General features: G+C 44.4%; 1 protein-coding gene across 2 annotated transcripts; it reads left to right on the forward strand.

Moving 5' to 3' along the window:
* The first annotated feature begins 1,470 nt into the window (after positions 1-1,470).
* Positions 1,471-6,794, forward strand: mat2ab (methionine adenosyltransferase 2Ab). 2 transcript variants are annotated; one of them, XM_080003942.1, is made up of 9 exons: positions 1,471-1,676; positions 2,352-2,429; positions 2,801-2,923; positions 3,027-3,139; positions 3,232-3,375; positions 3,560-3,778; positions 3,898-4,080; positions 4,203-4,336; positions 4,926-6,794. In XM_080003942.1, the coding sequence occupies exons 1-9, from the start codon at positions 1,583-1,585 to the stop codon at positions 5,026-5,028; spliced, it is 1,191 nt and encodes a 396-aa protein (XP_079860068.1). In that variant the 5' UTR covers positions 1,471-1,582; the 3' UTR covers positions 5,029-6,794. The 2 variants fall into 2 exon arrangements, with proteins under 2 accessions (XP_079860068.1, XP_079860069.1); XM_080003943.1 differs by having other exon boundaries at positions 4,203-6,794.
* Positions 6,795-12,088: the final 5,294 nt, after the last annotated feature.

Genomic DNA, 12,088 nt, shown 5'->3' on the forward strand with positions numbered 1-12,088 from the left:
TATAGTAGTATTATATAGTATTAGTATATAGTACAATAATATATAGTATTATAGTATTCTTTATATATATATATATATGTGTTTGTGTGTGTGTGTGTGTGTGTGTGTGTGTGTGTGTCTGTGTGTGTGTGTGTGTGTGTGTGTGTGTGTGTGTGTGTGTGTGTGTGTGTGTGTGTGTGTGTGGATAGAGAACGTGGAAAGTTCCTGGCATCAGACTGAGATCTGATTGATAGTACATTTTGATTGGATTCTCGCTTCCATCCTGATATTCCCCCAGAGGGTGTATCCCAGGGATTGCATTACCTGCTGGGACCCTGTCTGGGATTGGTTGTTGGAAACATTGGATTACAGCTTTATCTTATATCTTATATCTTACATAATTCATCTTATATGTTATATATTTCATCTTACATCTTATGTATTTTATGTTATATCTTATATATTTTATCTTGTATATTTTATCTTGTATCTTATATCTCATATCTTATATGTTTTATCTGATATATTTTATCTTATATCTTATATATTTTATCTTATATCTTATATCGTATATATATATATATATTACATCTTATATCTTATATATTTTATCTTATATCTTATATCTTATATATTTATTACATCTTATCTTATATCTTGTATATTTTATCTTGTATCTTATATATTTCATATTTTATCTTATATATTTCATATTTTATATTATATCTTATATATGTCATCTTATCTTATATAAGTTATCTTATATCTTACATATTATATAGTTTTTTCTGATAAATTTCATCTTATATATGATGTCATATATTATATCTTATATCTTCATTCTAGTCGCACCATCAAGTTCAACACAGAACAATGCGACGACTCCAGACAGGCTGATGAAACGGATGATGCGAGACGCGTGAACGATTCGTCCGTCGCGAACGGACATTTTAAAGGAGCGGGTGCGGGTTGCGCGGATGCTGTTCCCGGCCGAATTCGAGCGGCGACGAGTCGCGAATCCGACGAAAGGAAGCCGTTTTGTTGCCTTCGGTTCGTGGACAAAGGCCGCCACCGAGACTTGGATCCCGACGCACATCGGGCGTTCCACCGCAGTACTCTTCACCGAAGTGCATGACGCTTTCAAGACGATGCGGCGGCTGGAGGGCGTTTGTTGACATTATTCAGCCTGAATCGATGACTTTTGAGCCAGTTTAACATATTTGGCGAGAAGCCTTTGTCCAACGGGGCCGAAACGACTCCTTCCGACTCGCGTTCACGGCTCCGCAGAAGTCCCCCCCCCCCCCTCCTCGCTCACCGTGCGAAGACAGTCGAACGAATCCTTTTTTTTTTTTTAATGAGTCATTCGTCTGAACCCGAATCTCGAAAAAGAGTAGGAGCGCTCATCGCTCCTCTCCCCCCCCCCGGATGGGTGGAATGGTATCGTCCGCCGCTGCGTGACGTCAGACCTCTGCCCTTCCAAAGGATAAATTCTCGAGCGCTGCGCCACGGACCGGGTGTGCGTTGACTTTACCGGCGGCCGCAGTTGGAGTCGAGACGATACCGACATTTCACCATTTCTCTCAATTTGCAGGAGGCGCGAACGATGATGAACGGCCAGATGAACGGGTTCCACAACTCCCTCATCGAGGAGGACTGCTTCTTGTTCACCTCGGAGTCGGTGGGAGAAGGACATCCCGGTAAGACTCGGAATGGGGGCGCGATACCTGCGGCGGTCCGCGGGTTTTTTTTTTAATGTTTTTGTTTTTGTTTTTTTGCTCTCCGTTCAGTTGTCAAACTAAAAATAATTTGAAGGCAAACGTCCGGGGGTGTTCGAAGTAAAGGTCGTTTGGAGGGTGCTGCTCATCTCCAAATCACGCGCTGCTAGCTAACGTTAGCAACCCGAGCCGCGCCGAGCGTCACGCCGCGTGCGCGGCCCGCTGACAGTGAGCACGAGGGAAGCATGGCCGCTCGCTCTGCCGCAGCCGGCGCTTCGCGACTCCTTGTTTTGTTTGTATTTTGTTGTTTTTATTTGTTTATTTGTTTGTTTGTTTGTTTGTTGCGCTGCACGTGCCGGCTCGCTCAGGTTGCACCCACGGGGCGGGCGCGCGCCCCCCCCTCCCGCAGTGGCGGGGCTTGCACATCCCCGAACGCAAGCGAACGCACAGAAATGGCGACGGCGGAAAGTAGCGCTGCCCCCCCTTCTCCCCCTCCTCCTCCTCCTCCCCCCGCCCCACCGAGCGGGAGCGTTTAGCGCCGTAACGCCTGCTCCGTGGGTGTGTTCCGGCCGCGGCGCGTCGGTCGTCAACCGTGTTCGACCTCCGCAACGGTAATGGAGTAATTGTCAGTGATCAAGGCCTCCCTCCGCCCCGCAGACAAAATCTGCGACCAGATCAGCGATGCGGTTCTCGACGCTCATCTCAAGCAAGATCCCGATGCCAAAGTCGCTTGCGGTAAGAAGTGTTTTCTACTCGCGTCATAAGCGCAACTCGACCTGACTCTCGTCAGGAAGCACGTTGTGCAACACAATAGGAAATCACCTATAATACGAACATGACACACAGACTGTCTTTATGAAAATAAACCCTGCACAAAATCAACCTACATTATAATAATATATAATAGAGACTTATTCCAAATGCATCAACAGTCTCACTCTGGAACTCTACCCGACATTAAACAATGCATAAACGCATGACACCCGAGGGAAATGTAAGCGCCTGGCAGAGGGCACAAGATGTTTTTGGAAATCTGTTGTGGTTTTATTTTCGGTTAGTCTTGCATGTTAACTAACATAACATCTTCAAACTCTTGCCTCTAACAGAGACTGTTGCCAAGACTGGGATGATTCTGTTGGCGGGTGAAGTGACTTCGCGAGCGACAGTGGACTACCAAAAAGTTGTGCGTGATACCATTCGTCATATTGGCTATGATGACTCATCCAAAGGTGAGGCGTATTTTTCTGGGTGTATTGTCTTGAGCTTGATGGTTTAAATATTTGTAGGCAATGTACGGCCTCGTTCTCTACTTACTGTTGGCACGTTATACAGGCTTTGATTACAAGACCTGCAATGTTCTTGTGGCTTTGGAGCAGCAGTCTCCTGACATTGCCCAGGGTGTTCATATTGATCGCAATGAGGAGGACATTGGCGCAGGCGACCAGGTTAGTCATGGGTAGAGAGCTGTTGTTCCGGTTAGTTGTCGTTTTGAGATCGATCGCCATTGGCTGATAACAGCAAATGTCTCTCGTTGCAGGGCTTAATGTTTGGCTATGCCACCGATGAGACTGAGGAGTGTATGCCTCTCACCATTGTTCTGGCCCACAAGCTCAATGCCAAAATGGCTGAACTTCGCCGCAATGGCACCCTGCCATGGCTCCGTCCGGACTCCAAGACCCAGGTGGGTTTTATTCACTGCAGTAAAACCTTTTATGGGGGACAGCGTTACATAATGTCACCGTAAGCATGTGTGAAATGCACATTTTTAAATACTCTCGTTGAAACTCGGGATCTGTATCCCGAAAATCAAATCACCTTTTCCACAATATGCCCATAATAACTTCTATCTTTTCATTCCTGTGTAGGTGACTGTTCAGTACCGACAGGACCGTGGTGCCATGCTTCCGGTGCGTGTGCACACAATTGTGATCTCGGTGCAGCACGATGAGGACATCTGCTTGGATGAGATGAGAGATGCTCTCAAAGAGAAGGTCATCAAAGCTGTGGTTCCATGCATCTACCTTGATGATGACACAATCTATCATCTGCAGCCAAGTGGACGCTTTGTCATTGGAGGACCACAGGTGACTGTTTTAAGACGATGGTTTTTTTTTTTTGGTTTTTTTTTAATAATATAAACATTGTTAAATTTTTATAATTACAGTTTTATCCGTAGCTGTATTTTATTTCTCCCCCCCCCCAGGGTGACGCTGGCTTGACAGGACGTAAAATAATTGTTGACACATATGGTGGATGGGGTGCCCATGGTGGTGGGGCCTTTTCTGGGAAGGATTACACTAAGGTGGACCGTTCAGCTGCATATGCTGCCCGCTGGGTGGCCAAGTCCCTGGTTAAGGCTGAGCTGTGCAAGAGGGTGCTTGTCCAGGTAACGCATAGTGTGGAGGCTAGTGGGTTGTTACTTTGGAGCCAAAAGCTGCTCCAGGTTCCTACCGCCATGTTTCCTGCTTGTTAAACCTGGAGTGACACTTTCATAATGTGCTGTATTAGGTGGCCTATGCAATTGGAGTTGCCCATCCCCTGTCTATTTCAATCTTCCACTACGGGACTTCCCACAAGAGTGAGAGGGAGCTACTTGACATTGTGAAGAAGAACTTTGACCTCCGTCCCGGGGTCATTGTCAGGTAATGTATATCCTCTGAACATCTCTGCCTAGCTCTTTGAATCTGCGCCTCCTTGGCTCCTCAAGCAGTGCTTTACTTTCGCCCGTTTCCGCAAGTATTAGCATATATTTGCTAATTTGTTCTCTGGATTGTGCCTACTTTATTCCATTTTGGCTTCTATATTCAAGCAATGATGCCAACTGCATGCACTTAATTTTATTTATTTGCTTCACTTAAAGGAAGTTACTTAGTTAAATGTACTGCTTTGCAAAAGATGGTCATTTGCAAACATGCAATACCTGGCCTGATTGAAGCCTTTGAGCTTCAAACAGGCTCGAGTGCCTTTTTATATAAATGGGATGGGTTTGCTTTCCATCGGCAAGCTGCAGTCCCCACTCTGATCAAGGATGAGATGGTTGGCATGGTAAGTGTCAAAGCTTCCTTAGTTTCCCTTTATCCACTTGGCCTAATCAACCGCTTGTGATTGTCACTTTGTGGATCTCATCGGGGCACTCCTTGGTGGCTTATTTGGTGTTGTAAGACTGTGTGTGGAACTATGCCTCTGTCACTTTATTTGACTGCTGCTAAATATGTTGGTTATGTATTCCAGGGAGCTGGATCTGAAGAAACCCATGTACCAGAGGACCGCAGCATATGGCCACTTTGGCCGAGACTCCTTTCCATGGGAGATGCCCAAAAAACTGAAGTACTAAACCTGTTAAGCTTTTCCCCTCAGGCTTGTTGGTGTATACTACAGAGAAGCCTACAAGATCCTTGGGGTGAAATGCCCCTAACCTCATGCATAATGGCATCATTTAACTCCTGCCACTCCCTTCTTGCACTCCCCGTTTTCGGTCCCATGTCTTTTGCTCGGTAGAATCACACTAGATTTTAGGAGATATGAATCAGCAGTTTGAAAGAGACGCTGCTGATTAATGACTTACTGAAGTAAGCACTACTGTGCTTCATTTTTCTCCCACTTCTCGAGGTCCTCGTGTTCCTCAGGCTTTCCTCCAACCCTTCCATTAAGAGACCTTGGTAGTTACGAGGGTCATTGTGTTTTGGCATTCCATAATGGCAGCAGTCCCCTCTTTACTGGTGCTACTCGAGTAAAGGATCTGTACATCTAATCTGTGCTAACCTTCTCTAGGTGGAAGCATAAGGCGTTGGGTGTTGTATGATCTCTTTCCTCCCACATTTTAGTTAGCCTTTTCTATTTTGCAGACTGGTAAAGTTTAACAGTTTCTTTTTGTTAGCCTTCTCCCACCTTGTCTTTGTAGAGGAACGGCACAATTAACAGTCAAGGGTGGTTGCGGTTTTCAAAATGTTGTGCATTGCAGGCTGGGAACAAACAGAACCGGGGTTATTGTCAAGCTCTGGCATGGGCAGAGCCTCAAATACCTCTATCAAGACTGTTGCTGTTTTCTGATGTACTACAGAAAAGTCAGAAGCTGCTATGTCACTGCACGGATCTGGAGAGGTATTTGTTTTACTTGATACGGAGGGGGAAGTTAGATTGTATTACCATTTTTACTTTTCTTTTTTTTTGGTTGTTTCTACTCCCAAGTGAGCAAGGACCAGCGGTGGACAGCCCCAGGTTCAGAAAATTAAGTCTGGCTATGTTTTGCTCCACCCTTATGAATTGGCAATTCCAGATGGTTGCCTCAAAATACCGGGAAGGACTTTAAACGGTTGTCCCTGGAAGTTCCAACTCTGGCAAAGACAGTTTTTCCTTACTATGTTGATGGTGGGTGTATTACAGAGAAGCCCATTTCATCCATATCAAATATTATCCATATTAAAGGAGTGTCTGCCACAAGGAAGCTTATTGGCTAGCTAATAGAAATCAATAGAAACAGTTTGACTATTTATTTGTTCTGGGACTCGGCGTGAATACAGAGGCTGGAGGTTCAAAAGGTAGCTTTAAGCAGAATTAAGTTATTGAATCTTGGATTCTTTGACTTGATGCCTATTGCATTTTTGGTGTTTTTCTTATGGTTCCAAAGTGTCGTACAGAAAAGCTTTGGACTGACCGCCATAAGGAATTGTCACTAAGTGTGATTTTAATATTTTACAACTTATTTTTGGACCACAGATCTTTTTATTTTTGATGGTGAATTTGAAATTCTCCAGTGATGTCCGGTACTGTATTGCTGGCCCTTCCCTATCCTCATCTAAGGAATGACAAAGTTTGGCTGGTGTTGTACAGAGAAACCAGCCTTGTTTACATGTCTATCCTGCTTGTCTGATAGGGTCTCCAAGTTTCGGTTTTGTTCCCTTTTTACCCACTCGGAGGTCGTCCCATTGGCTACAGAGAGTGTAAGAGTGCCTTTTCTATTTCCTCTCTCCCTATTCCTGTGCTGAACTTCTATCAACATGCGTCCAACTTTCAGAGGAGGAAGGAGCTAAAGTGTATTATGCTTCATGTCTGGAGATGAGTGTCTCAATGTCCTGTAATAAATGGCTGCTTTCCTTTCAAGTGCTGTCTTTAATTTGTTTGAAAAGGTAATTATGGTAATTTATGCTAATTAACTGCAGACTTTGTTAATGGGACACCTCCCTCTTAATTCATACTCTGGTCAGAATGTCGGCGAAATTTAAAGCCATGAGTGGGATTCGCAAAGTTACTTCAGCTACTTTAATCCTGTTTAAACCAGTAAGACTGATCACACACTTATCATCACAATGTATACAGCAATTCTATAACTGCACACTCAAATTTTGCCATTTACCCTCCCTTTATCAGGTTTGAATGAAATTTGAGTTTGGGATGCAGTGTCGAATGTCTCCTGAGTTTAATCAGGATTTCTCTAAGAAGGCTTGCATTGTGGCCTATTTCCTGCGACGATAATTTGGTTTATGGTACCCATGTTTCCACATCCAAAGTCTCCACGTTACTGTCTTTTGAATTATGCAAATTAAAAATCCATCATCACAACATTTACAGCCCAGGAGGCATTCCTGTTGAGCACATGAGCTGGACTTGTATCAAGTTTCAAGTCAGTCAGTGTGAGGGGCTGGACTTTCCAAAATTGCGCTTTTTGGCCTTAATTACAGCCACCGTCGGGCTGATTGGGCTCATGTTTCTTTGGGAATCATTTGCACATCATTTCCAGTTATTGGGCCACATTCCATGTTTCTACCTCGTTCCAGCTCACAGCAATTTCAAACCTGGAATAAAGCAATTAAGAATAATAAACTGGCAGGAAGACGATCAGGTTCTACCTCTTCGGTGTTTGCACCCTTATTAAAATTCTGTCGTTTCATTGACTTTTTATTTATTTAAGAAATGGGGGCGGGGACTAAACATGTATTGGTTTTAATATCTGTTTTGTTTAAATCATCACTAAATGGTATCAAAGTTCATCCAGAACAGACCCTCTTTTTTTTAAATTGAAAGCAAATCAGATAATGAAGAAAATACATGCTCTGTCTGGAATGGCATACTAAATGTGCATGCTAACAGGGTACTTAAGTGTGATCAGAAAGGCTGTAATTTGGACACCCTACATGATATAGCTGCATCACTTCCTTCAAGTGTGTTTTGGGTTGATGACAACATTGGACACAAAATTTGGTCACAATGCATTGGGCGATACACTTGCCCGCGTATTGTGCCGTGTTTGTATACTAAGATATTTCACTGGATGTAGTATGTCTTGTGCTTTTGCACCAATGGATTTCCCAAATGAATTATTGCCGAAGAGAAAAACAGCCATGATTGAGCCTTGAACCCGTTCTCTTAATTACTGTTGCAATATCTTGTTTAGACTTTGCGGTTTCACAGTATAATTTTTTATTTTATTTTATTTTTTGCATGACTTGGCCTTTATATAGGTTTATAGTGGCTTATTTTACTATCAGGAGTACATATAATATACAAACGTTTTTAATGTCATAATGTAGTATATATAAGTATATACTGAAGGCTTTGATCACTATAGGGTTTGCTTGGCCCCACAAATATGATGATACAATATATGAAGGAATCAGCATGAAACAGTTGCAATTGTTAAAAATATTGTTGTGCAACCTTGTAAGGATTGTGCTAAACCTGCCATTTGCTTAATAGAAAGCCAGCACCCTCTAAACACACCAGCCGTTAGCTGCTTACAGTCCAATAATAGGGACCAAGAAGTTAGAATACATAACTCTGAGCCATGTTGGCTCAGGTGAACAAGGTCCATGATGTCTCGGTAGTGTAGCAGCAGATTCCTGACTTATCCACTTCTTGACAAAGATTGGAATTTAGATCTGAAACACAAACTGGAGGTGAGTCAAGTCAAGAACAAGCGGAACTTACTCACCCACAAAGATATAGTGAGGCACGCCTAGCTGTTTCAGGAAGGCCTTGTCCTTCAAATAAAGAACATTACATGGAACAGTGTTGCATCAATAAATATAGGATGCCGGTTCAAAAGGTTTGGCACAACAGTTTCCTTGAGAAACAGTGATTTGCACGCTGGAGAGATGATCTTTCATAAGCACATAACCCAAAGTCCATGGATAAAGCCAACTGAGAAATAACAAATAAATACCCAGGGGAGGGCCCGGAATGTCCAGTTATTTTTGTTTGTTAATGTAAATAACACAAGTTATAAGCAGTTATGGGAAGCCACATTTAGTTGACTTGTACCCCTTTCCCACTGCACAAAAAACCCGGTAACACCTACTTACATCTGGCATTTGTCACCAGTGGGAAAGGAAAAACCCGGGTGGCACAACACGGCAATAGAGCCATGTTTTAATTGGCTCCACCTCCGATGTGAACAGGACCTGGGTCAACCCGCTTATTTTGACCCAATTCAAATTTCCAAATTGAAGTCAAAAGTTGTCGACTTTTTTCCACATGGGGAACCACGAAATGTTGTGAGTGTGGACACTGGCAGCACGCTGCTTCTACTGTCGCGTTGGGTTGTTCACGAACGATCCCGTTCTTTCGAATGGATCAAAATGAATCATCTTTTCTTTTCAAGTTTCACAGTTTTATGTCATTGTTTATTTAAGTTGCTGTCTCCTCTACTGCTTTGTTCCCAACCACACTGGAACCATGACACGCCCCTTTTCCGACACATTCCTACATTACGTCCAACGTGATGCACCAGAAAAAAAAATGCTGTCTCTCCTGGGAATGGGAAAGTTGTCAATCGTCTATTTTTAGCGGGGTTGATCCAGCAACGGTATATACCCAAAAACGGTATAAGTGAGCTGGAACGGATGTTCGAGTTCCATCTCGTCCCCTGTGCCACCTGATCTCTCAGTAACTTAGTGACACCTTCCCCTCTGCAGATATATCCAGATGACATGTGACTCCAAAGGGTCAGGGGTCATTGAACTTGCGTAGCCAAAGCGAGGGTGCATTCACTGGAGTTGCAGTTGTTTTGTAAAAAGCGACCCCAACAACACCTCTCTGCACCAGACGTACTTACGATACACGACTTCTTTGCGTGCGTAAACGTGCCATCTTATAAGACGGATCAAAAGTAATAACATTAAACTCAATCAATCGTTGACTCGACACGACCTTCGATCATCTCTGCGACAAATTAATTCCTTCGAAAGCGTGCCGGGTGTATGATACACACCAAGTGCATCACTACACTCGCAGTGCGTCAGGTCCAGGTCATAAATAGCACTGTTTCTCATGTAGCATCATCACATTTGGAGTCCAAACTGGTCTGTACTTACATTACAACAGCTGCCCGTTTAACCAGGCAGGTCCGGCTCACTTGGACAGCTATATATAACTCCAAATGGCGGCAGTTTTTGCTCATGTTACATTTCCAAAGCCTGGAATAGGCGACGCCACCAATCATTCACAACGGCAGCTCCGTAGTATGTCGCAGTACCCCAGGATCCAAAGCGTCGCATTTTTTGTATCCCTAATAAAACTCATTTTCTTATGGCTCAAACAAGGTTTCAAATGGTGAAATCATCCAAAAAAAAAAACGGGTCATGAAGGCAGATACATACACACACAAACAAACAGAGTCCTGGAGTTAAGGCACGACGGGTTTGGAAAAAACAGTCTTGAGCACATATTTTGGGAAATTCAAAACCCGATCAGCTGTCTGGGAAAACCAACATTTTTGTGTTCTCGTCAGTTCATTCTGTCCCTCCGGCGGATTGAATGTCATCTCGTCACGCCGGGGTATGAGTGGATGTGGTTCCGGTTACCCCAGGGCAACTTGTTCACTAGGATCCACAAAACTAGCTGTGGAATCAGTTACACTTAAATATAATAGAATAAATATAATAGAGACGTATGTGTTGCTTTGTATACTTAATTCCACTTTGTTCAATTGGATATGATTGGCCTACCCCCCCCCCCCCCCCCCCCCCCCCCCCCCCAGGGAGGCAATACTTGCACGTATTCGCAGGCAATACTCCCACAACAAAACTCATAATCAATGGACCAGTGACTCGTCTTCAGAGTGGAATGCGAAACGCGCATCTTCCTTCCATTCGCATCTCGTGAAGCGGAAATGTGTGAAATGCTGATTGGAAACGCAGCACAGCTCTGGGGGGGGGAAGCGTACGCTCGCTCACGTAAGAGTTTGTTCCGCAGCCTCCCCCCAGTCTTGCTGATCTCTTCGGCGTCCTTTTCGGGCGAATGGCAAAGCGTTCAAGGTTTGGCGTTGTCCCATTACACGCAAAGAGTCTTTTGTTTTAGGAGGGCGGGGGGACGCCCGCTTTCTCCTTGTAATTACCCTGCATCGATATTTTTCAATCGAACTTGTGGTTCTGGTCATTCTGAAACACACAATGCTCCACGTGTGCTGTGGGAGAGCATTGGATGACATATAATGAATTACACTTCAATATTAAACTTGGTTTGATTTATACAGGATGCGATATGAAGAGCTACATCATCACGTTACACTGATATGAAGGCATAAACAAATATGTTGTCAGACACACAACATGCCTGGGTTCATTACCTTGTATGAATACGTGTGGTATAGATAGAAATGTATTAAATAAGTCCCTCTATGGACTTCGTCGTCCACACAGCGAAGCACATAAATGACTGATAAGAGTTAAACAAGGGTACAGTCAGATCCTCTATAATAAGACGTCTGTATCACATTCGGAGAAAAAAAACCCACACTGCGATTTAACATTTTATGGGAAGATATCGTGGGAAATGGAGAAACAAAACCTATTTTTTTTTTTTACACATAAAAAACATTACACTTGTGGAGTGGAAGAGTTTAGGAACTTGATCCAGTCGGCTGGCCCTCAAATTGGTGTAATCAGATTATAGACTCTTACAGGTCCTGGCCGCTTAAATAGAAGGTTGTAGTCCCATAAAATTAAACATTTGACATTGTACACGTCACCTGCACGCTTTCCTTGCGGAATTGAGGGCATGGCACTGGCCACAGATCGTGTTTCGTACAGGTGTGTGTATGATAAGCGTGTGGGATAAACGTACACACGGAGCTTGTTGCGTAACAGGTCGCGTGGCGCTGCGGCGGAAGGGCCAGGTGGGCGTGGTGCCTGGGTGACTTTCAGCCCATTAGGGAATGAAGAAAGCGGAGACTATCTGGGGCGGCGGCAGCAGAGCGGGGGGACGTGGGAACGCGTCCCGTCGCGCCAATCGCAGCAGCGGGAGCGGAGGAATAAAGGAACACCCGCGCGGCGGACGGGAGGGTGTGGACGGGCGACGCGGAGGGGAGTGGGCCTCGGCTCCGCCAATGGCACCGCGGGCGGCGCCTCCTGGACGCGGGCTTTGCGTAACAACAGGACCTGGGCCGGGCCCGTGTCGTC

The sequence above is a fragment of the Zeus faber genome, assembly GCF_960531495.2.
Source record: "Zeus faber genome assembly, chromosome: 7".
Lineage (NCBI taxonomy): Eukaryota > Metazoa > Chordata > Actinopteri > Zeiformes > Zeidae > Zeus > Zeus faber.

Bases quoted from the DNA above. Each gene is read 5' to 3' on its own strand.
- mat2ab (XM_080003942.1), top strand. From the start codon at position 1,583: ATGATGAACGGCCAGATGAACGGGTTCCACAACTCCCTCATCGAGGAG. The intron at 1,677-2,351 runs GTAAGACTCGGA...TCCGCCCCGCAG, and splicing joins GGTGGGAGAAGGACATCCCG to ACAAAATCTGCGACCAGATC. The intron at 3,779-3,897 runs GTGACTGTTTTA...CCCCCCCCCCAG, and splicing joins TTGTCATTGGAGGACCACAG to GGTGACGCTGGCTTGACAGG.